At 38.8% G+C, this 27273-nt stretch overlaps 1 protein-coding gene across 1 annotated transcript in view; it reads left to right on the top strand.

Moving 5' to 3' along the window:
- Positions 1 to 229: 229 nt before the first annotated feature.
- FTCDNL1 (formiminotransferase cyclodeaminase N-terminal like) overlaps positions 230 to 27273 on the top strand; it is a 114427-nt gene continuing 87383 nt past the window's right edge. The window contains exons 1-3 of the mRNA XM_087862405.1: positions 230 to 789; positions 2166 to 2296; positions 4973 to 5074. Coding sequence (XP_087718531.1) covers positions 761 to 789; positions 2166 to 2296; positions 4973 to 5074 — 262 coding nt within the window. The 5' untranslated portion in view covers positions 230 to 760. The remainder of the gene's footprint in view (positions 790 to 2165; positions 2297 to 4972; positions 5075 to 27273) is intronic.

Genomic DNA, 27273 nt, shown 5'->3' with positions numbered 1-27273 from the left:
TGGAGAATCCCAAGCTAAAGAAGAGGGGGCGAGGAGGCAACTCCAAGCAGAATGTTAAGCTTTCGGGGCCGCCGGGCTGCGGGGGTGCGGGGCAGCCGGGGACAGGCCAGGAAGCGACCCGCCGAGCGTTCTCAGGGCGAAGCGCGGCGGACTGCCGCGCGAGCGGGGCGTCCGGGGGGCGGGGCCGGCGGCGGAAGCTGCGCGCGTCACGCGCGGCGACCCCGGCTCCGCGCCGTCCTATCCCGCTGCCCCTCCGCGCGCGCAGGTCGGTTCCCTCCCCAGTGCGGAGCTGCGGGCGCCAGCGCCGGCTCGAGAGCCGGTCCCGGGCAGTCCCCTCGCCGGCCGTCCCTCGCAGCCGGGTCCCGCGGCTCGCAGACGCTGCTCCCGGCGGGCCTCGCGGGGCGGCGGGGGATTGCCCCAGGGCCGCGCCGAGTTCCTCGGGGTAGCCTTCGGCCCACGTGGCCCTGAGCCACACCACACCGGAACCGGGGCGGGGCCACGCAGGGAGTCCCAGCGGCGGGTTCCAACCGCTGCACGCGCTACCGCCCCCTCGGCGAGCCTATTTTGCGGCCCTAAAAGCGCGAACGGCGGTGCGTGCGCAGGAGGCAGGTGATCTGGCGGAACTGTCGCGAACTGCTCCATTCCGCGCTGGCCCTGCTAGTTCCTCCCCGGGAGGCAGGTTTTTGGTTTATGGCCGGAAGTAATCGAACTGTGATTGGAGGGATGGGCGGACCAGGAGCGCTTTCTTCCAAACCACTGAATGTTTGCGAGGTTGCTCTGGGTTACTTTGTAAGTGGAAGAGGCAAAGAAACACTTACCCTTTTTGCTAACAAGCCTGACTGCTCTCCAAAAGCCTGGTGGCCGCTAATTTCAGTTTTTGCTGTGAAGGTAGATTTTTCTAACACCATCTTTGTGTGATTTAACTGTCCACAGGGAATCAAAATGTGGAATGAGAGGATGAAACTAATCCTTTCTTTTGCACTGTTAGGGGTTGCCATAAACACCATTTGTTAAAAAGCATAATTATGTTGGGAAAGTGCCTGATGAGACAATTAAGCTACATAAACACACTGAAAACAAATGAAAGCCAGAAGACGCCCACACCCCTTGTGTAAAGCAATTTTTTGTTTACATAGAAATGAGAGAGGTCTGAGCTGCTTTATTACAACGATGTTATTAATGTCTACAAAAACCTAATGACCATATTTTTATGACTTTTCAATCATGAGATGATGGTCACAATATGAAAAGTTGCTTCGAAACCTAAACTAGCCACGGAGCCCTGCATTCCCTGTAGGTTAGGACGATTAGGCCAATGAACAATCCTAGTGAACAGAAGCCAGAGGATTTATGCATCGACAGTACTGCTATTTGCACCAGAGCACAGTTTAGCTTAAACTCATAAGCTTAACGTTTGTCTCAAACCTGGACACCATTCACTGCAGTATTCCCCACCCTGAGAACATTGCCTGACACAAAATAACCCTTATGAAATAATTTGTTGAATGAATTCATGAGGGCCATATCTAGTTATAATATTTAAAAGAGACCAAAATATGGCCTGATCTTTTAAACTGATAAGGAACTTTGGGGATTAAACTATGAGAGTAATTTAGTCAAATAGTTGTTACTTACAGCACTTAAATTAGTCCCTTTTATTTGTTCATATATTGCTTATAGCATGGCCCATAGAGATATCTTTTCTTTTTGCCAGAAAAGTGGTTTTTATAAGAATCTTCTTCATTTCTCTTATCTACATTTGCCTAGTAAGTTTCATTTAACAAGAGGATCAAGCTTATTTGGTAAGTAGGATAGACCTTGTAAACAGGGATACTCTAAGGAAGATGATGTTTAAAAGGGAATAAAATACTTTAACAAATATTTTCATTTATATGACAATTCAGGATGAGTAACTTGCCCTGTATTTTCTAGTATTGTCACTATGTTTGTAGGTTCATATGTGCATGACAACATACACGTGGTTTCCTGGTTGACCCAATCTGAGGATTTCTTCCTTTAGGTGTTCTCCAGGAATAAAATAGTGAAGTGTTCATATTATGACTGCCTGGTTTCCAAAAAACTGTAATTTCTTTATGGTTAATGAACATGAAAATATGAATGAGCCATAGAGACCAAAATGAACAATAATTTTTCTCTTATTCTAGAAAAATCACCATGTCTTCTTCCAGACTGGGGCTCCGTTTGGCTGCTTGTTTACTAAATATTTCAGAAGCCAGAAGAAAATACGTTGTTGAGAACATAGCAAAAGCAGCTCTTCTTGAAAAAAAAGAAAATGGTAGGAACAACAGACAATTGAAGCGAATATGTATGAGTACAGTGGTTTTTGTATTCTGCAGACAGTGCTATAGAACACTCTTCTTTCTTCTTAGACTTTCCTTCTTGTTCTTGGGCTGTTACAGCCTCTGCAAAACTCAGGATACTGAGATAGATCAGTTACTCATATGTGCACATGTGCTCTTTCCAAAAGCTCCGCAGTGTACTTATTCACGTTGGAGAAGAGTGTCTGAGATGAACATTGTTCAGGAGTTCAGGCTCCTAAGGAGGATGTATTTACATAAAGGTGTAATGTTTCCCTCGTGGGCCATTTGATCATTAAAAGAATGAGCATAATTGTACATTATGCTTTTTATTCAACAGGTTAAATAAAAAATAAACTTGCCAAATACCAGCTACTTTTCAAAGCTCTCCTGCCAGCAAAGCCCATGCTTTCATTACAACATTATTATTTCTACTCCATTTTCTCCATATAAAAACTCGTAGGCAATTGCATTTAAGTGATGTGTGTAAGATCACTCAGCAATTCAGAAGACTGGACCTCAAGCCTCCTTACTCCCTGGGCCAGTATTTCCAATGAGAGATATTACTGTTTATTTTACCTTTGTTAAAATGTTCATGTGATGACACACAGTTCTGGATACCAGTTGTTTTTGTTTTCACACACACACATACAAAACACAGTGTATTCGGACTTCTAATCATTTAAGTAGAAATGCTTTGTTATTAAATCAACTTTTTGGCAACAGGTGAGCATTAGGGTCACAATCTTAAAGCATTCGAGACAGTATATTTTAATTTCTGAGTCAGTTTTGATTTGGTGACTACTTTTCACGAGCAAGATGTATTTTTCCCTAGCCCATTTCTAATCATGAGCACATTGAAGTTACTGTCTTACAACTTTGCAGGAGATGGAAACGTCTTAGAAAATTCCTAATAATTACTGATAAGAAAACTCCTGGAATCAGTATGCAGCTGTGCTTTTGCATTCTCTTTGTGGGAAGAGCCAGCTTGGGCCCCTCATTGTCAGACACAGTACCTCTAATGGGATTGGGTTACCTGTCTCTGTGATTAAGTGACTGTGCAGAGACATTTGTGGAAGCCATCTACTGATGGACACTTGGGTCTCAACTCACAGTTTTTATCAGCTTATTAGTGGCAGCAGCTCAAGTGGAATTATAGCTATTATACTCCATTACAAATACCAAACAATTTACTTCTGCTGAGATTCATACTGACAGTTCCTCCTGCCAGCAGTAATTTTTTTTCTCTATGCATGCTTAAGAAATTGCAGGAGAGAGTGTTTCATTCTTTTAGCATTTGATTCAATTGTATCATGTGAAACTGAGAATAAAAGCTTTTCAGAGGAAGATTTAGGATAAAAAAATAAAATCATCTCTTTTCTTCCAGGAGCTAGAGTATGTTGAAAAAATACATAAAATAAGAGGTTGTATAGTCTTGTTCTTGCTTCATCTTTTATGGTTTTAAAGATGAGGGAAGGTGGCACTAGCTAAGAAAATGACCTGATGTTTTACAAATATTTTAAATGCATTTATTTTTAAATGAGTGGAATAAAATTATGTCATCTGTATTTTTTCTGATTAAGCAATATGAAAATATTTAAATAGCCTAAAATGTCTTAGGTAAAGGAACCTGAGTTATAAATTTTAGACGTACACCAGGGCAGGGCTCTGTAGATGCTCATTTGGCTATGAGTGAGTGACATATGTTTATCTTTTCATGTTATTAAAATTAATAGCGTAGGGCTGCTATAAACTCTGTAGTTCCTGTGTGTAACTTATTTTTCCTCTCTTCTGAAAAGATTAATTGTTAGACTGCCAGGGGACAGGGCAACAAAGGTATAATAGCATAGCTAACGGTTTAATTACTGCCTGAAAACTTTTGTCCTTCACTTTGAATTTGCTTTTGTAGGCTTAAGGGGGACTTTTAAGGAGGCTGAACCAGGCTTGTAAACTTTAAAAATAACTTTGGGGTAATGCGCGGGTGCCATACAAGTGTATGGCAGCTTTCTCCTTCAGGTTACACATTCGAGTGAGTCACAAGCCACCAAAAGCTGGAAGTCGTTAACATCTGAAGGCTGTTGGTGGCCTCTGAAAAGGAGATGGTGGAGACAGAACAGGTTCTAACAGACAGGTGCATTCATCCCAGGAACCTGTGCTTCAGGCACTAATTGGCCTATCTTAGCTTTTCCAGATGTCAGATTTTGATCCAGGCAGTTTGATTTGTGGGTTTTGGAAGGAAAAATTGACAAAGCCTAGAGGATGAGATTGAGAAGGACCAGAATTTAGAGTGGTGTGATTTGGCAATTGAAAGAAGAGGCTACCATCTTAAACTGAGTTGAGAGAACTTTGCCAAGCCCAGTAGCAAGTCCAAGAGATGATCTGTCATAGACACCAAATGCTGGCCTCTGAACTGAGCCTCTGAACTGTTCTAACTAGATAACATATCTAGTTATAACTATAATCTGGTTATATAGTAATGCTGTAAGAAGTAGACATTACTACCAGTGAATTTCATGATTAGTCAATGTCACTGCAGAGGTCAAATCCCAGAATTTTTCTATCAAGCTAAATTTAATTGTATCAGAAGAAATAGATGATTAGGATTTCATCACAGAAAAAAAAATTCTTGCATGTATGTGTTGTTTTCTTTGCAGGGCAGGAATATCCTGAAGTATCAATGCTCAATGTATTTTCATTTTCTGATCAAGACTACATCAGATCAGTCATTACTATAGCAGCTTCTATTAATGAGTTAGGTAAGATTTCAGTTTCTTTGTTTTTGTATATGCCTTTTGATGAAGGATAAGCTTCAGGTAGACCTGAATGCTCTTTAATCATTGATTTCCTGTATAAATCTGAATACTCGAGAGAGTGTACTCCAAAACTTCATTTCATTATTCTTCTGAACATGTATATCTCAAACATTTCCCATTTCCTCTTTATTGAAATGAACGTTGGGGTCCAAGATTTAATAATATTCTTTCACTGAAGATGATGATCCCATATCTTATGTGGTTAAGGAAACCTTTTGTAGTTTTAACCTGTGAAGTAATAGTGTTGAAGTCAACCTTGATTTCACTGATAAGATGGAATGGAATGAAATATACCAAACAGTTGTGTTTTGGGTCAGGACCCTAAAATCTTAAGTTAGTTCATGGGTTGAAATGAAATGAACTCCATGTCTCTGGGATGTTGTCGGGTTTAATAGGACAACTTGAACTGGAAGGATCGTAATTGTTTTAAGAAAAGCTATATTATCTTAATATTGTTTAGTAAAGGGTTCAAAATATTTTCAAATAAACCTGATTTCAACTTAGCAGAGTTTCTTCCTTCAAAAGGCCTATTTGGAGAGCAAAGAGCTGACTGATAACTTCTAGCAAACGTAGGACAGATTATCTTGAATGTTAATCATAGGACGTAAAATTTGCTTCCATGTTGTTTATTGCTATTGCTAAAATGGTCATACTGCATTAATGAAAACTCAGAGTAGTAGTAGTATAGGTGTATAGTATAGTCTATCCTATATACTATATAGTATATATCTAGTATAGTCTATAATATGTACGTAGATATAATGATTCAATAAAAAAATCTAATTATGAACAAGAGCAAAATCAAATACTTATGCTTCAGAAAAATGTATGTATGTATATTTTGTTTTATTTTATTTTTTAAAGATTTTATTTATTTATTTGACAGAGATAGAGACAGCCAGCGAGAGAGGGAACACAAGCAGGGGGAGTGGGAGAGGAAGAAGCAGGCTCATAGCGGAAGAGCCTGATGTGGGGCTCGATCCCATAACGCCGGGATCACGCCCTGAGCCGAAGGCAGACACTTAACCGCTGTGCCACCCAGGCGCCCCTATGTGTGTATATTTTAATGTCATTATTCATAAAGCACTCTGAAAATAACACGGGATTTTATCAGATTAATTTGATAAAATTGAAAAAAATTAAAGTAACCAACTGAAAAATATAAAGTTGTTTAAGACCAATGAACATTGCATAATTCCTCCAAATTTGGGAATAAAGAGCTGGCAGAAATGTGAAACTTTATGACAATTGGGAGGTGAGGTGCAGGGAGATGGTTGGATCTTTTATTTTTCTTTATTTGCTAAAAAACCTCCTATACAGATTGCAAAAGAAAAACAACTAGTGCTTCAGTAAAATTATAGCTACTTCTTCAGATGCAAGTAAAAGTTTAGTGATTGCTGTTTACAATTTCACATTTTAAAGCAATTCTCTTCTGGTTGCCAGGTTGGAGGCCTTTAAGTCTATCACTCTGCAGGTTCGAGAGGGGATCCTCTCTTGCCTGGGAGCAGTGAACCTCTTTCCCATTTACCTTCTCTCTGGTGTCCAAGGGAACGAGTGTGGAGCTGTGGCCAGAAGTAAGAGAAGGTTTAGGGAAGTGTGTCCTTCCTGACTGGAAACCACTTTTCACAACTCAGAACAGTTTGTAATAATATAATCATTCCTCAACTCCCTGGGAAGAGCTGACCTTGAAGACTTACATCAACAATAGGATCTCATGGGTTGCAGTGCATACCGTGCCTCTGTGACTTATCTTTCCACTTTCCACCCAACAACACTGTGGAACTCTAAATGCCGTGGGATGGGGCAGATCAACCACTTTGTCCCTTACAGATTCACCATAGATCATGAGAAACAACAGTAGTTTCTAAGGAGTTCCTTAGGCTCTTCAGGGCAGAACAATGGTGTGTTTTGCCCATCTGTGTCCTATTTTCTTGAGCAGGGGTAATGATGAGGTTGAAAAACCACTTAAATGTTAACTCCTACCCCTTTTTCCTCTGATTTTTTTTCTTTCTTTCCCTATGCACAACTCTTTTTAAGATTTGCTTTAGAACTGAACTGTCACATGCTTGATTTCAGCCCCAGGGGTGAGTTTAATTTGGAAAATTTGAGCTGTGTCACTTGAGGTGTTTTTGAATTAGGCAAATTGGGAGAAGAGGAAGACCTTTCGCCTGCACTGTCTAGCTGTAGCGTGGTTAATTACGAGATGCAGAGGCCCATAACCTTTGGGGGAAAGTCCGCCTTAGGATAATTGCATCCTTCTCTGTGTGACCTCCGAAATCCCTGTGTGATGTTGCCTCAGTTTTATTGGACGCTGGCTTGTCTAACGTTGGCGCTGTAGATTTGGACTCTGGCTGAGCTACAACAGGTACTAGCGAGAGGAAAAGAGACTTGTTTCCAGAGGAGCACCTCACTGCTTACGCTGCATTTTAATGTGACTTGACAATCAAAGATTATTTCCCAGGGGAATCCTGGCCCCAAATTTGCTGTACTTTTTTACCCAAAAAGGGCTAAAATTCAGCGTGGGGGGAAAATACGGTTCACACAAAAATGAAGAGTTCAGAATTGTCTAGACCAGAATAATGATTTTAATTGTCTTCGAAACAATTATGTTCAATTACATTAAATCTCAAATTAACTAGTACATGAAGTTCTTCATTACATCAGGACTAGTCCACCCCCAGATGTTCATCCTGCGTAGGAGACAGTTGACAATCGGAGGGTCTGGACACAGTATTTCTCCCTCCCCTTGCCCTTTTGCTTCATTGGCAGCTACTGTACCTCATGATTTAAACATGGACATTTCTAATTAAATGAGAGCTCAGCTGCATTCTTGAACTAATTTATAACATTTGATTTGAAATGTAATAGCTTCAATCTTCATCTGATTAAAAACAGTCATACTGTATATGGTTACTATTTTGATGCTGCAACATGCAGTTTTTATTTTTACATTCCCCTTTCTACACAGCTGTTCATCTAATATCATTCAATTTTTTTAAAGGTTTTTGTTTTTGTTTTTGTCTTAACAGCATGCTCAGGCATTCTTTTGAGGTAGAAGTATTCAAATTCTAGGATCTTGCTGTTCTCAGAACAGTGAAGGGATGTTTTTCACTTAAGGCAGCTGCTTCTCACAGAAACTAACTTTAGGATAATCATTTAACCAACTTTCTTTGGGAGGAAGGGCAATGGAGAACATTCCAGTGACATGAAAAATAGCTAATATTGATATGTGTAATTCATGTATGCTTTATATGCAAATATTCTGAATAATGTGTTTCAGAACTTTTTTATAGCAGCTGTAAGCTTGCTTATAACTTAAGGAATGTGTTCTTAAAGTAGGGTCCAAAATTGGTGTTCAGGGGCCTTATAAATAATGTCAAAATCATTTGCAAGTTTTATGCATGTTCATTTGTGTATGCATACATCGGCACAGACACACATACTTTTGCATATAATTTTCGTTGAAGAACTTTTAGGCTAATGGGCACAGCGATGTGGAGGCTCAGATGTGAGAGCATCCTGGGTTTGAGGACCTGCAAAGGACTTCAGTGTGGCAGGCTGGAACTTAGAGATGGGGTGGGATGAGAGAGGCATTCCTGGGCATGTTAAAAAATGAAGCTTCAGAGGTAGTAGAGGTCAGAACATGAAGTCATATATGCCAGGTTAAGGAGTTCAAACCTTATCCTAAAGGCAGTGAGAACCACAGAAGAGTTTTAAGCAAGAGTGCTGTGATTGGCTTTGAATTTTAGAAAGCTTACTCTGTCTGCATGTTAAAGGATGGACAGGAAGCAGGCAGACCAGTTTGGAAATGTGATGGTGCCCTAGATAATAAAGTGGAGAGAATGGAGAGAACCAATGGGATGTTTTGTGGGGGGGGAGCGGCTGGGAACAAAGTAGTGGTATGAAAGTGTCATCACTTACAAATGATGGAAGAAAGGGGATTTGGGAGGAAAGACCATTGAATACTTTTTTATATGCTGCCATTTGGCAATTAGATATAAAATAGAGAGCTAGGAGACACAGAGATCTAGTCTGTATTTATTTAAAGCTTATACTTTTCCAAAAATGTTTGGACTTTGTTTTCCTTTTCAGTAAAAACCACATTTGATCTCTCAGCCTATCTTTCATTTTTATCTGTATTATGTCTCTAAAATTTTTTCTTTTCCTTTTCCTCCCTGTGTCCTTACCTCTCTCTCCTCTTTCCTCCTTTTTCCTCTTTGTTATTATCCAAATGAAATGCACATGTGGCTGAAAGTTGACTGTTTCACAGGGTTTGTTCCCAAAACCCTAAGTACCTACATAACTCCCTTTTCCCTATCACTTTAATTTCCTTCTCTCCAGCTCCAAGTGCTTTCAACTCTCTTGTCTTACCATTTAGGATTAAACTCCAGATATCTAAATACCAACTCATATTGTGCTTCTTGGTTTTTTTAGTTTTAGGCATTGTCTATTGACTTCTCCCTGCAGAAGTTGAAAATTTAGCTTCCTTTCACCACCCACCCATGACCCCCAGCATGCACACACTCACACCCTCTTCCTAATCCTCCCTCTTCTCCAAATAGTTATGTCAAAATTTGGATAAATATTTAGTGGTTACATTATTATAACTATGTAAACATTATTCACAATGAAGTATTTAGAATATTGTTATTATTTTACCCTTTCTGCACAACTTTTTCTTTTGGCTGAAATAGATCATTATCTTTTTGATTGTTTGTTTACTTAGTTTTTTATATGCCAATCAATGGCTTAACCCCAACTTGTCTGTTAATAATAGCGTCTCTCCATGCATTTAGATAAAACATTCCATGTATTGAATGTTCTATCAGTTTCATCTTCTTAAAGAACCATATTCTAGACCTCTCTGACCTGTTCCAATTAGGACTGGTTGCCCTCAATTTGTTGAGGATAACTGTCATCATGGAATCTCCCTTAACTATCATCTTGGGTGTTCCCTGCATCTCTCTCCATGTTGGATACACTGGTTCCACTGGTTCCTAAATTTCATATCTTCTTTTTTTTTTTTTTTTGTCCCCCTTAGTTTATGTCCTTGTTTTAGAGGAACGTATCTTCTATTAGCTTCCTTTAAAAAGGAAGGAGGGAGTATATTTTTGAGACCTTGCATGTCTGAAAATGCTATTATTCTAGCATCACACTTGTTAGTTTGGCTAGGTATAAAATTCTAGGTTAGAAATAATAATTCCTTTATTTTGAAGACACTGTATTATTGAATTCTTATTTTTATGTTACTATTGAGACCTCTAAAGGCATTATGATTCCTAATCTTTGTGTGTGAGCTGTCATTTCTCTCTGGAAGCTTGTAAGATCTTCACTTTGTTCCTAGTGTTCTGAAGTTTCTGTGATGCACCTTTGTATGGGTCTGTTTTCATTTATTATGCTGGATATGTGTTAGGCCTTTTGAGTCCTTGACATCTTGTTCCTTGGTGCCAGACAAGTCTTGAATTACCCCATTGATGATTTCTTCCATTTTCTCAGTTCTTTCTGGAATCTCCAATATTTGGATATTGGAACTCTTGTACTGGTTCTCTACACTTATTTTCTTTGTTTTCCCCATCACTTTATATTTTTATAATACTTTCTGGCAAATTTCCTCTATATGCCAAGCCTTCAGTAAATCTTTCATTTCTTCTATTATTCGTTTCCAAATGCTTTTATACACTCTCTGAATGGTCCTTTTATCTTATTATTTGAAATAACATCCTGACCATATCTCATGAATGCAGTATCAATGGATAATTTTTGATATTTTCTTCTTCCTGCATTGTGTCTGTTTTTCAATCTCTACCCCCACTGTCACCCCCAAGTTGCTTGTTTGTTTTAAAGGCTTTCCTTGGATATCTGATGATTTTTGGTTAGCTGCTTACTCTAAGAGTGGACACCAAAAGACTGAATGAATACTCTTAGTATATAGGTGGAGTTTGTCAGCTGTAGACTCCTCTGACTAGATCATTTCTTTGGGGAACCCACTTTGTCAGTATTCTTTTGGTCTTTCCTCTTGGGCTGTTCAAGTTCCTTAGAGAAGGATCTTCCAGTCTTCAGCCTGGAGGGTAGACACAGATGTCCATGTTTTAGGAAATGAATTGTAGAAGAGGGCTGATAGAGTCTCAGCATTTAGTTTGTAAGTATTCTTTTAGCTCCCCTCTTTTCATTACTCATCCCTGCCCTCAGCTGTGCCCAGTATTCCCCAGCCCAGATGCCTTGGTGCCAGATGCCTCGGTGCCAGATGCCTCGTGTGTCTTCAGCCAGGGTGGGGGCAGGGCACTTGCCTATCTATGTGGAGGTTGGGTAGCATCTAACTGCTGCTTAAACAGACTTTCCACGAGCCTCCCTGTTTTGAGCTTTGCCTCTATCTTCCCTTCCAGAGTGAGGCTGCCATTTCTGATCATTGTCAAGTGTGGCATAAGTCAGGTTGCTTCTTTGCTCTTCCTCTTGCTGCCTTGGGTCTGCTAAATCACCTACCACTCATATATCTGTTTTCCAAGTTCCAGTGCTATTGCCTCCTTTTCCATTTCTCTTCCATTTGTTTGAGTGAGTCCTTGCTTTTAAAAAGTATCCCTTTCCTGTCTTTTTCCTGGGATTTTGGGAAGCAGTGAAAGCAAACATAAGGATCCATACTCTCATCTTTACTTGGAAGTCCCTACTTCTGTAATTCTTCTCAATGATTTTTAATTAATTTGGATCATTCAGGAACACTTAATTCGCCTAATTTGGTATCAGTGGTAAGTTTACAGGAACATATTCTTTTGTCTGATGTCCAACTCAATATTGAAGATACTTAGTCTCAGTTTCTGGGCTTTTATAAATTTTTTATAAGCATTTTTCTCTGAAGGATTGCAGTGGGTTATACTGCTTCCTGTATGTTCTTCCCTTCTTCCTTGCTCAGTGTTTTTACATGTGGGAGCCAGTGTTTCTGAAACATGACCCTGTTTCCCATTCACACATAAATCTTCATGAGAAGGATTAAGTAAAAATGTGGGGGAGGGGTCAGCGCAGAAGGTGCTCAGGCAAGTTCTCCCTACGATTTGCCAGTGACAATGGGCTTACCTTACATTAGGCTCATAACATTCGGCCTTAAAAGTCTGGACAATAGCTATGAATTTTATAAATGATATGGAAACCTGCTTTTTGTTTTATGTCACTAATTAGATGAAATAATGTTTGTACAATGCCATCTAAATTGACATTATTTAGAAGACTGGGAAGATGAAGTACTAGCTAAGTAAGTTACATGAATAAAGAAATAGCTCCTACATGATTGATTTTTATTTTTTGATTTACCTCAAAGTATATAAAACATTAATGAATTTGATTAGAAATATCAGCCTTGTTAGATTTTTTTTGAGTATTTTTATAACTTGGAGGACACATGCCATGACAGATTCACACGATGTCAACACTTGTGTGATAGTCTTGAGACCCTTTGATTACCTTATTACAGATTGTCAAAACATGGGCTGATCTGGCAAATCAGGCACAACTTTCCACTTCAAGAATTTTCTACCCTGATTCTCTAGTTGCTATGGAGATTGTCTTATGAAACAGCCCTGGATTTGGTTGAGATTAGTCAATTTAGATGCTGGGTTCTGATATAATTCTCTCCACCATCAGCAATGCCCTCATTGCCATAGCATTAAAAACAGTGGTTGTTTTTATGAGCATATGTTAAAATAGTTTTAGGGCGTAGCATTTAGTTTGAGAATTTTAAGGATACTGGCACTGTATTTAAGAAAACTGAAAAAACAAGGGATTGTGCATTAGGAAAGTACTTAAAATATTAAGATTGATTTAGTACATTTTAACTACAAAGGTGAATTACCAGTAAATGCATATTACTACAGGTTTAATAAGTGCAACAGGATTATATCTACTAATATAAACAGAGGTACTAATGAGGAAGGATAAGGCCAAATGGTTGAAGTGGGATAAACTAATTTGTTCTTCCACAGCAATTATGGATGAACCCAACCATACTTGAAAAACCTGCACTCTTTTCTTTCGCTTTGACTCTGCGGTAACCTGAAGTCCAAGCAAGTTACCCCATGGGGCAAGCCATGACCAGGGAGGGACCTGAGCTGGTAGATGCATACTCTCATCTTTTGTCCTTGAGATGGACAATTCTGAGGCCCATTCCAGCAAGGCCAAGACCCAGTTTCTCACAATGATGACTAGCTTGATAACACATCCTTGTATTAACTCTCCCTCCTTCCCTGTTTCACTCTTGAAGCATATTGAATAGGATTTATCTCAAATATTGACCAAAAAAATGACCATATTATAAGAATCTTGGGATGAATGGGTTGAGTGCATGAAATCTTTGCTGCCTGACTGCATACTTCTTATAATTCTTCCCTAATCTAGAAGTCACTTATAAGATTTAAAGTTAAAAATTGGGAGGCCTCCCACCGCACCTCTAAAGGATCTCAGAATACTTTATGATGAAGCCATGGGTCATTGTGGGAGACATTAACATTCACTACTTACTAGTAAATGCAGCCCTGGGGGCCTCTCAAAATTTAAGGGCTCTAGGTTTTCTGATTTTGAGTAGTTCCTTATAATACCCAGAGATTGATTTTATGTGATTGCTGATGGTGTTTCAGAGAATGTGAACCTAATAACGGATTTATAACAGGTCACTGATATCAAAGTTAACTTTTTGAGCCCAGGTCTCTGGATCTTGGAAATTCTTTTTTTTTTTTTTTTTTTTTAAGATTTTATTTATTTATTTGTTTATGAGAGGGAGAGAGTGTGCATGTGTGAGTGGGGGGAGGAGCAGAGGGAAAGGGACAAGCAGACTCTGCATTGAGCATGAGCCCAACTCGGGGCTTGACTTCATGACTCTGATATTGTGACCTGAGCTAAAATCGAGAGTCAGATGCTCAACTGACTGAGCCACCCAGGGGCCCCCTGACCTTGGCAATTCTTTTCCTGAGTTTCTTTTCTTTTTTATCCCTGCTTCCTAGCATTTGTAGTGACTACCAATGTCAAAGTCACTAAGATTAGAAAATTCTGAAGAAACGACATAGTGATGCTAGTGACATTGATGGGCCTGTAAAATGAGCTACATCAATCCAAGTCTGTCCATACCCTTATGGATCCACCAGCCGATCTACCTGTTCTCCATTGGTTAAGTGGGGTGTGCTTCTTCAGGAGACATGGAGCATGTGATAATAGTAATGACAACAACATATGGTTATAACATTGTTATTAATTAGATCAATTATTTTTTGTTTTAGGGGGACACCAGTCATTTTGAATTAGGACCCCACCCTACTCCTGTATATGACTTCATCTTAACTAATTTTATCTACGGTGACCCTATTCCCAAATAAAGTCACATTCTGAACTCTTCTTTGGGGCAGCCCCAGCTTCTCAGTAGCCCCCTGAAAGAGAGTGAGAGGTCCTTACTAAGAGGGAGAATCTTAAGAAAGTGACAGGCCCAATTCTATCCCACATACACATGACAGATGTATGCATATATGCTGTGTTTTTTTGATCAGCATAAACTAAAGGATCATATCACATTGGGTGGCTAGACAGGAAAGCCAAATCGTAAGTGGTCAAAATAAGGATTTTGGAGCTGAATAAATCTGAGTTCAAATTTCAGATCTGCTACCTATTTGCCAGCTGATGTTAGGAAAATTTTTTAGTCTCTTTTATAGTCATTTTTTGGTTTTGCTCTATTCAGTGGGGGATAGTATCATCCTGCCAGGAGGATTATGAGAAGTCATGCCTGTATATAAAGGTCCTTGTACACTGCTTTCCGCCAGTAAGTGGCTGTCACTGTAGCGATTCTCTGTGGCCTTGTGGGTCAGGGTGCTGAGCATTGGGGGCCCAGGCGATTGCCCTCCTCCATAAAGGAAGTGGATCCCTGGTCTCCCTTTTGTGTTACCAGGATTCCAAATAAGGTGCCTTTTGAGAAAAAGGATTGCAGGACAAGATGTTTGAAAACCTCTTGAGCAGGAGATCTCTAAAGTGCTTTCAGCTCTAAAATTCTAAGTTCTATAGCAGACAGCTTCTTCCTGTTGGTTCTTCTTTGCAAAATAATATTCAGTGCCTATTTCAGACAAATGATATGAAGCTACATGAAGAGGTATTTGTGAACATCCAGATAGTATTGGAGTGCCTGTTATCTTTCCATTTACATGGTGATGCTATTGTGACTATCAGGCAAGTGTAATGGAGTACCTTCCCCTAAGAAAGATGGGGCAATGGAATCCATACCCAAAACAATTGGAGAACACCACAGGACAGATTAAAACATTCATATTACTGAATACAACACAAGTAACATATGCTAGGGCACTCAGGAAAGTATAATTCTTTCAATGAGTGATATCATGTCTGCAGTAAGTGGTAATTATCTCAGCATATGCCCTACATGGGAATAACAAGTTTTGCATGTATGTCTCTATAAAAGTATATGTTGTATACAAGGAAATAACAAAATTCTTGGATTCTTGGATGTGAAAACACATATAAAATGTACCCCAAAACTACTAATATACTATATATTTTCATGGATACCTATTTCTCCATGAAAGTATATGATATATGAAGAATTTGGAGGCCTATAATTCTTAATGTTTCTAATAAAGATAGAGGATAGGTGAATTTTTTCATTCTATAGCTGAAAAACAGGCCTAGAAATATTAAGAAGCTCATGTTTTTCCATCAAGACAGCAGCAGAGTGAAGGATCCACACAACTTTTTATTTATTAGACCTTGCCTAGGACTTCTTATTAATTCTCTTTTTCAAAATTTCAAGTGTTCCATGTAAGGTTAAAGTTCACCTCTGACCATTATCCCCATTCCTGGTTCCCAACCACCCCCTGCCAGGTTATAGTGTGAGGATATAATGTGCAGTCTGAATTCAGAATTTTCCCCATGCTTTTGTTTACATATATGTATATACTCATAAACCCAATATAGTATTGCTTGTGTGTGTTTGTAATATAAATGCTATCAAAATAGAACTTTTTCATTTAGCAAGATATCTTGGAAATCTATCCTTGGTATTACATATAGTTCTAGTTTATGCCTTTTAGTTGCTATATAGTATCATAGTATGAATATATCACTATTTGTATACGCATATACATACATGTCTTTATTTGTGGACATTCAGATTATTTCTCAAATTTCCCTCCTACAAATAATGCAGCAGTGAACATTCTTGAATAGTCTTTCTTGTGTACAAATGCAAGAATTTCTCTAAATGAATGGAGTCATTAGGTACAAAGATTTTAAAATATTTTGACAGATTAATTTTTACATAAAAATCAATGAAGTGTTTACCCTCATTTCTTCATTACCTCATTTCCATAGCATGTAACAAGTTTTTTCTTTGCACTTTATTTTTTACCGCCATGCCAATGATAAATTGACAACTCAGAGACACAAGTGTAATTATTTTTTCTTGGTAAATCCTATTCATTTTGAATCATAGATGCTTTTGTCAATGTATCATTATTTGTAAGCTTATTTGTCCTTTAAAAATGAAATATGACAGAGTAAACAGTAGCATCCAGAGATGTGCCATAGAGTTTTGTTTCCCCCCCAAATTGTTCTCTGCTACTTCAAGAAAGAACAGGCAACAGACTGTGTCAGTAGAAATACAATTTAGAAATTGCACTTGATCTCATTTTTCAGCCTGATGTTTCTGTTCTTTCATCATAAAGATCAGCTGCATTTTATTTTTTTTCAGTCCCTTAGAATAACATCCAGTTCTAGTCAGCATGTTTAATGTACTTCTCAGTGATGTTCTAGCATAATAAATTTCCGTATCTCGTGCATGTGTACATATGGTAAACATTTCTTCAAGTTCTAGCCGTGTGGGGGAGGAATCTTGTGGTTGCTTTGTTAATGCAGTGTTTGTGTTGGAGCGGTTAGGGCCCCGCGCTCTAACTCTCAGTGCTGGTCGTAGTGAGATGGCTTTGATGGCGGCTGCAGAGTCTAGTGGGACGTCCCAGCTTCACACTTCAAAGCCGAGCATATGGGGTGAACACTGGGTACTTCGTGCTCTTTGGGGATGGATGGTTGGGAGACAATTCTTAACAGCTCTGTTTGATGAAGATATTGGAAAAGAAATGGTCTATCTTTAAAATAATCTTGAATTGCAAAGAGAGAAATTTCCACACACACTCACCCCCGCCCCCCACCATGGATTGAACCAAGAATAATTTTTTCCTGGTCTGCACTTAATTAGAGGCAGTGCGGCATCACACTACTATGCTGCTTTTTCAAATGACTTCTCTTTTAAAGGACTGAGTGAGATGAATGGGCCAGCTTTATTTTAGGTATGTGTATGAATTTAGGCAAAAACTTTTAGGGCTATCTGTTTTACCGTCTGAGAGATTTTTATGGCTTCTGGTAGAGAATCTTTTTTTTTTTCCCTTCTAATTAAAAAATACATAAATAAAAAAATCAACTAAACAAAAATCTTGGCTATATTAAGAGAGCTAGACTGAAACTAGAGGACGCTTGTAAGATTTCAAGTCTAGCACCGTTTAATTTTCAGATTCTGTGCTGCTTTCCCTTTACTTGTTATTGGGTATGAGGTGACAGGGTTGAAAAATACTCTTTTTGATTGCTATGTACTTATGAAAAAATTTGATTCTTGTTTGAGTATCACTAGAATTCTGGTTTAAAAATAATAATAATAATAAATAATAATAATAAACCACATATCATACCATGGGTCAGATGAAAGAAAATTTATCTGTTCCTGGAGAGAAGGGAATGACAGACCTGAGTTTTCTTCTAGTTGTGCCTTTTGGCTGCTATTGAAAGTGTAACAAAAGTGGGCTCATCATTACAATCCTCGAGCTGCAGAAATGCAAGTCTGTTTAACGGTTAAATTTTAACTCCATTTATATCAGAAGTCCTAAATTGCTCCTAAAAGAAACAAAAGCAGAAGGGAAAAGGACAATAGTAAATACCACTGTAGGCATGAAGTGTGTATTAGTATAAGGCAGGCATATCCATTTAATTGAGCAGATTCTTAACTACTGTCTTTACATACAACTTTATTGTATCTTCTCTTGAAATACTACATTTCGGCCACACTTTTGTCTGTTATAGGCTCAGAGAAAGCTTAAGCTTCTCATTGCATGGAGGTACAGCTCATCGCATAGTCCTCTTTTTGCAAAGAGGTATAAGCAAACTCATAGAAATCTCTAAATTTGAGACTTAGAGAATAAATGTATGTGTATAGAAATGGCTAAAAATCATTTTTGAGTAAATAAAGTCAGCCAACCATGAGGGTTAAAAATATATTGAAAAATATTGTCATTTATCAGCCTTTTCAAAGTAAACCTAGTGAAAATGGAAAGATCAGAATTGTTAATGATGGTGGGAAAAGATCGTCAAAAAGGGAAGAAAAATGAAAAAATATTGCTTTTTAGTAGAGTGCAATTTAGGAAGCTGCAGAGTTTTGCTTTGCCTGTTTCAAGACAGCACGGTGACATCATACTCTCTGCACAAGGTGATTCAGATGTTTGCCTTGTCTGATAGTACTGAATGATTCAAGTAGCCCCTCAGAGACAGGTGGCTTTGATGGCTGCTGATGGGACTAGTGTTCTGAGGACAGCTTAGAAAACATGAAAATACTGGTGGAAAATGGATCCCATGGTTTCTCACTTTGTTAGCATAGTGACCCCTTACTGTCATTTGTATGTTTGGAATGGACCCCTCTCTTTCGGGTTTGCAGTATCCAATACCTGCAAAGGGCTTAGGAACCAAATTCAATTCATTCAACCTAACAAATGTTGATTAACTTCAAGGCACTGCCTCAGGGAGTATGAAACCTAGATGGAGGAGCGAAAGTCCACAATTAACTATATAATACAAGTAGATTAGATTTGATGTTATATCCTATAAAAGCTGTAAAACACTCTGTGAACAAGAGAGAGAGAGAGAGAGAGAAATGAATATTAGTGGACGGAGAGCACAAACAGGAAGTAGGGATTCTTAGTACAGACGTTCTGGGTTTTTGGGTTCATTGCAAGTGCTAAAAGTCCCTGCTCTGGAAGCATTTGACTTCACTCGAGAAGGAGTGGTGGCTTTACAGAAAATGCACACAGAGCTGTTGTTTTAAATAATAACCCACTTACCTGAAAACCAATGAGTCAGTTCCCACTGGGTTGAGCTTGAAGTGTGCAGAATTTTTATCTTCTGCAAAAGGCCTGTTTGATTTGCAGGATGTGAGCATTTGAAGTTACGTGGGGTGATTTTAACGTAGATTAATTGTAAAAATAAAATGATAAAATTAAAACTAGCTCTTTTGAATATGTAATTTACTTCACAAATAAAATAACTTGCTAGTAAGCTTCTGACTAAATTTGATGCTTTTCTTTAAAATACAGGCAATCTAAATTTACTTTTCAGCAAAATTACAAATACCCACCTGCCATGGGCCCTTAAGTTGCAATTATTAGAAACATAAATGTTATTTCCTTGAATGTGAAGAGTGTAGCGTACTATCTCTATTACTAACTATCATTTTGGCTTTGGTTGTCTTTTCATTGTACTTGAATAATGAAATATTTCCTTTTCTGGCTTCATTAAAAAACAAAACTTAAGTTGGATTCCTTCCATCCTGATTTTGTGTAGAAGACATAATGGAAGAGGAGCGTTGTTAAAATATCCGGTTTCTAGTAGGTGCGGACATAGCAGTCCAGGAAGGTATTCAGAACTTTCGGAATTCAGATCAGTGGTGTGGGCTTGCCAAGGGGAAAGGAAGCTAACGTCTACTGAGTACCGTGCAGCGGGCTGCGTGCCAGGTGCTTTTCTTAGCTTATTTAAGCTTAATTTCTTCATTCATTCTATGGAGTCATTTCTTTACTTTCTTTTTTTTCTTTACTTCTTTTATTTTTCTCACCTTCCTCCTCCTCCTTTCTTTTCCTTTGATTTTACTAATGTATTTTAAAGCAAGTTCCAAAGATCATTTCATTTCACCCCTAGTATTTAATATATGTTGCTAAGCACTACGGACATGCTCTTATATAACCACAGTGTCATCACACCCAGCAAGATGAGAATTCTCTGGCACCATCTAGTATCCCGTGTATAATCCGGGCACATGTCTTCCTGTGATGGGCTTATTTGAATCTGGATCTCCATGCACAGCATTGATTCATTGTATCTCTACCAGTGTTGATCTAGACCAGTCCCTCTGCATTGCCCTCCCCCTTTCTTCCAGCCCTTACTGGTTACGGAAACTGGGTCAGTTGTCCTGAATCTGCTTGTTTACTCCCTTGTGGTATCATTTAATTTCTATCTTCATCTCTCATATTTTTTATAAAATTTAAGTTAGATTTAGAGGCTTGATTGATTTGAAGCTCAATTTTTTTTTTTTTTTTTGGCAAAAATTCTTTGAAGGTAGGCTTAGAGCTTTATATGCACTGTAACAGGAACTGATAATGTTTGGTTATCTCAGTTCTGGTGATTCAAAGATGAATTGCCTTTGGTCCTAGTTGGCTTTTCATGAGGGTTTCATCTATTGTTGATTTTTGTCTGAAACAATTATTTCTTAGGGGCTGTAAAATGATGATTTTCTAATTATTTCATTACTTGCACATTTAGTAGTTGGATTTTTTCTGTTAAAAAAATCTTTCCTCAGTTCTGGCTCTCTAGCTACCCCGAAACACAGTTTTTACAGGAAAGGCAGGATAAACGCTTTTTTCCTACTCCTTTTAATTGCCAAATTTCTAGATAAGGAGTTGGTGCTTTAGAGGAAGCTTTAAAACATTTTTTTTTTTTTAATTTTACAGACAGAGAAGTTGAAGCTCAGAGATGTCAAGTGAATTGTTCAAGATCCCAAATAGCTATTAAGGAGCAGAAATGGTATTCAAACTGATATCTTATGGCTTCAAAAAAGCATATGCGATTTGCACTAAACCAAAGTGCACCCTTGCCCTTGAGCCCCCATTGCTGACTAACAGCTGGGGGTCGCTACTGCAGATATCTCCCACTGCTTTGCCCTTTAGGTTACCAGGCTCCAAAAATCCTTCTTTGCAGACATTCTTATAAACTTATGCAGTGCTCCAGAACTATAGTTCCGAATGGAGGTGCTGGCCTGGATAGGCAGAGAGCTGGGCAAAGCCAGAAAATATGTCACACTATTCAGTAGGAGACTTTTTAGGCATCACAGTTTGTGCTTTAGGCTCCTGCAGCAGCCAAAGTGTGAGTCGTTTTGAGTTATGGTGGAGCAGGTACAGGTGATCAGAACAATTTGGAGAGTTGTCAGATGTTACGATGTCTTAATATCCTAACTCTCCTAAATGTTCTTGCAATGCCCACCCCCTGGCATTCCAGATTTGAGGGGAGAATTTAGCTAACCGCCTAAACGTTATTTTACAGTTCCTAAACCTCAGTTGGCTGTACATGTCCCAGGCATCTGGCCCCACCCACCGGCTGTGTCCTGGAGTATCTTAATGTACTGTCAAAGAAGCAGAGATCACTTAGTAAATGTGGGAGATTTTCTTTGTGGTGTGTACAACATCATGAGTTTCCAATGCTGGAGTCCTAACCTGACTCAAAGAAAGAGCATTTCCCAAGATTTCATACAACCCAGGAGAACAAAATGTTTTTTAGTATCCTCCACAGTTTACCCCTCCCATCAACATGGCAGTCTACGTTAGAAACAGAAAACAAATAACAAACCCTAAAATTGCAGTTGGTTAGACTTCCTGTGCTTATTGTGGCTAGAAGCCCATCGTAGTTAGCCTCTGCTGTTCCATAATGTACCTTCGAATAAAGAAGGCCCACACTCCTGCCACCCCAAGGCAATGCCACAATTCTCTAAATACCTAAATTTTATACATCACACAGACACACACACAGACACACAGACACACACACGCGTATGTTATCTCTATCCTTGCTTACAGGGGACTGTAATTAGACCCATAAAAAGATGCCATCAGCAGCAAACAGAAGTCTTCTGGGGCAGTTCTCCAGAAAAGATTGGAAAGCAATTCTGTAATCTGCCTTGGAAGATAAGGTTAGAGACAGAAAATCCAGATATGGGGAATGGAGGAAGAGGATGAAAACAAGTTGTCATTCAGAGTAGCCTCCAATAATGTTGAAATATTGGACTTCCTTACAGAATATCTGGTTTAGTGTTTACCCAATAGAACTTCCTGTGATGATGGAAATGTTCTATGTCTACACTGTCCAATAGGAAGACTACTAGCCATGTGTGATTACTAACACTTGAAATGTGGCTACTGCCACATTTAACTTAATTTTTAATTATATTTTATTTATGTATTTAAATTTTATTTTTTATTTTTACCTTTTGACTCCTATTTCTTCCACTCCCCCACACTCCACCTCTGACAGCCACCAATGTGTTCTCTGTATCTATGTGCTTGTTTTTTGTTTGTTTGGTGTTTGTTTGTTTTAGATGGAGTCCACATACAAGAGAGATCATATGTGTTTGTTGTTTTTCTCTGTCTGATGTATTTCACTTAGCATAATGCCCTTGAGGTCCATCCACATTGTTGCAAATGGCAAGATTTCCTTCTTTTATATGGCTGAAAAATAGTACATGTGTGTGTGTATCGGACACTATTTCTTTATCCATTCATCCATCAGTGGACACTTAGGTTGCTTCCATGTCTTGGCTATTATAAATAATGCTGCAATGAAGAGGGGGGTGTGTGCAGATATCATTTCAAGTTAGTGTTTTCATTTTTTTCGAATAAATACCCAGAAGTGGAATTGCTGTATCTTATGGCAGTCCTATTTTTAATTTTTTGAGGAACCTCCATACTGTTTTCCATAGTGGCCTCACTAAATTATATTCCAATTTTAGTATATGTGCTGCCAAAGGGAGCACTGCACTAAATTATATTCCTACCAATAGTGCACAAGGGTTCCCTTTTCTCCACATCCTCGCCAGCACTTGTTGTTTCTTGCTGTTTTGATGATAGCCATTCTGACAGGTGTGAGGTGATTTCTCATTGTGGTTTGATTTGCATTTCCCTGATGATTGATGATGTTGAGCATCTTTCTATGTGCCTGTTGGCCATCTGTAACTCTTCTTTGGAAAATGTCTCTTCAGATCTTCTGCCCATTTTTAAATTAGATTTTTTTTTTTGCTATGAGCCGTGTGAATTCCTTATTTATTTCGGATATTAGTCCCTTTTCAGATACATGATTTGCAAGTATTTTCTCCCATTTGGTAGGTTACCTTTTCATTTTGTTGATGGGTTTCTTTGCTGTTCAGAGCTTTTTAGTATGATATAGTCCACTTTATGTTTGCTTTCATTGCTTTTGCTTTTGGTGTCAGATTCAAAAAAATCATTGCTAGGACCTACATCAAGGAACTTACCTAAGTTTTCTTTTAGAAATTCTATGGTTTCAGGTCTTACATTCAAGTCTTTTTTTTTTTTTTTTTAAGACTTATTTATTTTAGAGGGTGGGAGGGAGTGCTGTTGTGAGTTGGGGGAGGGCCGTGGGGGGGAGAATCTTCAAGCAGACTCCTTGCTGAGCGTGCAGCCCGTCTCAGGGCTCAATCCCATGACCCATGAGATCATGACCTTAGCGGAGACCGAAACCAAGAGTCAGACACTCAACTGACTGAGTCACCCAGGCACCCCACCGACTGGGTCACCCGGACACCCCACATTCAAGTCTTTAATCCATTTTGAGTTGGTTTTTATGTATGGAGCAAAACAGTGCTCTAGTTTCATTCTTTTGCATGTGGCTGTCCATTTTTTCCAGCTCCATTTAAGAGACTGTTCTTTCTCCATTGTATGTTCTTGGCTCCTTTGTCCTAAATTAATTGACCATATATGTGTGAGTTTATTTCTGGGCTCTCTATTCTGTTCCCTTGATACATGTGTCTATTTTTATGCCAATACTATACTGTTTTAATTACCATAGCTTTGTAATATGGTTTGAAATCAGGGAGCATGATGGCTTTAGCTTTGTTCTTCTTTGTTCTTCTTCTTAAGATTTTTTGGCTATCAAGGTTTTTGTAGTTTCATACAAATTTTAGGATCATGTATTCTATTTCTGTGAAAAATGCAGTTGGAATTTTGATAGGGATTACATTGAATCTGTAGATTGCTTTGGGTAGTATGGATATTTTAAGAATGTTGATTCTACCAATCCATGGGCATGGAATATCTTTTCTATTTTTGTGTATTGTCTTCAGTTTCTTTCATTGATGTCTCATTTTCAATATACATTTTATTGGCTAAATTTATTCCTAGGTATTTTATTGGGTACAATTATAAACAGGGTTGTTTTCTTTATTTTTCTTTTTGATAGTTCATTATTAGTGTATAGAAATGAAACAGCTTTTTGTGTATTGATTTTGCATCCTGCAACTTTATTGATTTTCCTTATTAGTTCTAACAATTTTTTGATGGAGTCTTTAGGGTTTTCTATATATAATATCATGTCATCTGCAAATAGCGACAATTTCACTTTTTCCTTTCCAATTACTTTAATGAAAATTTTAATTTAATAGTACATATAGCTACAGGTTCCAATTGCAGATCTGGCCCTTTTACTCTTAACTTTTTATTTTTCTTAACAATATACACAATTTGGTGCTGTTATAAAATTATTTAAAAATTGAAGGCACCAATTTCGTTGATTCTTGTGATGAATTTTCCATGTGAAACTAGATTTGTAATGTGTTGGAGATTTTAGCCTCCTTGTACAAAGACAAACTTTTATCATGAGACTAACTTCAAGGGAAAATTAATTATACCCAAACTTTGATTTTTAAAAATTATATTAATTATATGGTAGAGTGGCGATGGTTACACAGTGATGGGAGGATACTTAATGTACTCTTAGAATTGTTTAAAATGGTAGATTTTATGTTAAATGTGTTTTATCACAAAAAATTATGTTTTACTTTTTTATTGGGTTTGATTTCAATTTAATTTTGTTAAAATTTCTCCCTGTTCACGGTCCTTGCTGAGAATTTGGTCCTGCATATCTCTGACTGTAGTGTGTTTCTCCTTGGTGAGGCCCACCTGCCTGAGAAGTGCGGTCTTGTCCAGAGAAGGAAGTGACTGGACTGGTTTACGGGGAGGGATTTCAGTGCTCTTGAATCTGACCTGGGAGCAACACCTGCCCACCCAAAGATATGGTTTAACAGGTTCTCAGTATGTTTTTGTCCTGCTTTTGTTTTTAAACTTATCAGCATCCTGAGATCCCCTTCAGTTGGTCTCTCCCACATCAGCAGAAAGGTTTACAACTGGGGTAGCTCCTCGAATCAGGTGAGGGTCTTCTCTTAGCTTTTGCTCTCACCCATGCCTTTATAAGCTGACCGGAGAAGCTAGACGCCCTGGTAATATATTCGATGAGAGCCCCCAAAGGTGATATTCGGGATCTTTAATGAGCCCTGCGGCATGGCCAGTGAGGAGAATGGTTGCAGCTCCTGACACTGGGGAAGGTGCCTGGGGGTCTGCTGCTATGTCTACGAGTGTGAGGTTGTATCCTGGTGTGTGATGGGGACACTTGAGGGGTAGGGACCTGAGCAGAGGCTACTTTGAGCTGGTAGGAAAACCTTTCAGTACTTGAACATCCAGAGTGGCCAAGTGGATGCTTACGGCTTTGAAATCAGTTCTAGAGCCACCCTGGCAAAAAGCTTTTCTAGGCAACAAGCTCCTAGAACAGAGAGAACAAACACTGGGAATGATATTTCTTTCCTTGGATCTGACCAACTCTTGCCTCTTTCTGCTACTCTAGTCATCCCCTGTGCTTAGGGCTGAACTTAGGAAAAGGCAGTGCCCCTCTTCAAAACCCAGCCCCTGTTCCCTGCACGTCTCCAGCCCAGTGCCATTTATTTGAGACTTAATTCTTCCATTCTCAATTATCTTCTGTGAGGGTCACAAATTAAATCACATTAGGTAACATTTTGGTAGTTAATACCTACCTAGCAGTTATCACTAGATACCCAAGGAGCAAGAGGTGGGCTGGCACATTTCCTTGCGGCACAGCTCTGCTGCGGTTATATATAGGCCTTGTGCAGAATTCTGCTCTCAAACAAATGATATCTACAATCTAGTACAGTAGAACAGTGAAAAAAGCATAGGCTGTGAGGCTATGCTCAAATCTTGGCCTGGTTGTGTATTGACCATTAATCTCATTAAGCCTCAGTTCCCATATCTATAAAGTGGACATAATAATTTTATCTCACTCACAAGACTGTGAAGTTGAAATCATGTCTATTAAGTACCAGATATGATACTAAAGGGCCATTTTTTAAAAAAAGACTTTATTTATTATTTACTTGAGACAGAGATAGAGAGAGCATGAGCAGGGGGTAGAGGCAGGCAGAGGGAGAGGGAGAAGCAGATTCCCCGAGGAGCAGGGAGCCCGATAGAGGGACTCGATCCCAGGACCCTGAGATCATGACCTGAGCTGAAGGCAGAAACCCAACTGACTGAGCCATCCAAGTGCCCTAACGGGCATTTTTAAAATCCACTGTGGAGAGATTTATTAAAGAGTGATTATAAATGTTTTTCAGTATTTAGTTATGGAAAAAAGGAAGAAACTGATTGCGCCCTGCCAATTTGAACCTCACATATTTTCCCACAATTTGTCTCACAAATGTAGAAGTGTAAGTTTTCTAACTTCCAGAAATCTGTTTCCTGGTTTCTAATTTGAGCTCACTTAAGCCTGAAGGAATGCACCGCAGACCAAGTCATTGCTATGCCAGGTGACTGGGATTGGTCAGGTGCACAGGAGTTAGAAATAGGGTTACCAGTATTGGGGGACAGAAGAACTGGCTTTAGCATTAGGTTAAGCAAACCCTTGAAAAGCTGAATTCTTGTTTTTGTAGTGCAGTGAGAATGAATGGGTCAGTATTTGGGAAGAACTTTAACATGATAGTAAAAGTAAATCTGAATTCAATGTCATATTAAGTCTCTTAGGAACAAACTTGGTTTGTACTTGTTGAAGCCAAAGTGCATATTGCTTCCCCGGCTTATGAGAGAATTGCTTATGGTTGAGATAATCTGTGTCTCTACTCCATCCTCACCTATTCTACAGAGTTTGATTTGAAATGGACAACCCTTCGGGATTTCTAATTTCTTCTTTATTTTACTCCACACAGAGAGCTGTGATTTACATGAATAATTTCGTAAACA

The sequence above is a fragment of the Ursus americanus genome, chromosome 1, assembly GCF_024610735.1.
Source record: "Ursus americanus isolate L20-20 chromosome 1, mUrsAme1.1.p, whole genome shotgun sequence".
In the NCBI taxonomy this organism is placed as follows: Eukaryota; Metazoa; Chordata; class Mammalia; order Carnivora; family Ursidae; genus Ursus; species Ursus americanus.
Note: the sequence above shows the minus strand (reverse complement) of the source record. Positions and strands in the feature narration are given on the sequence as shown.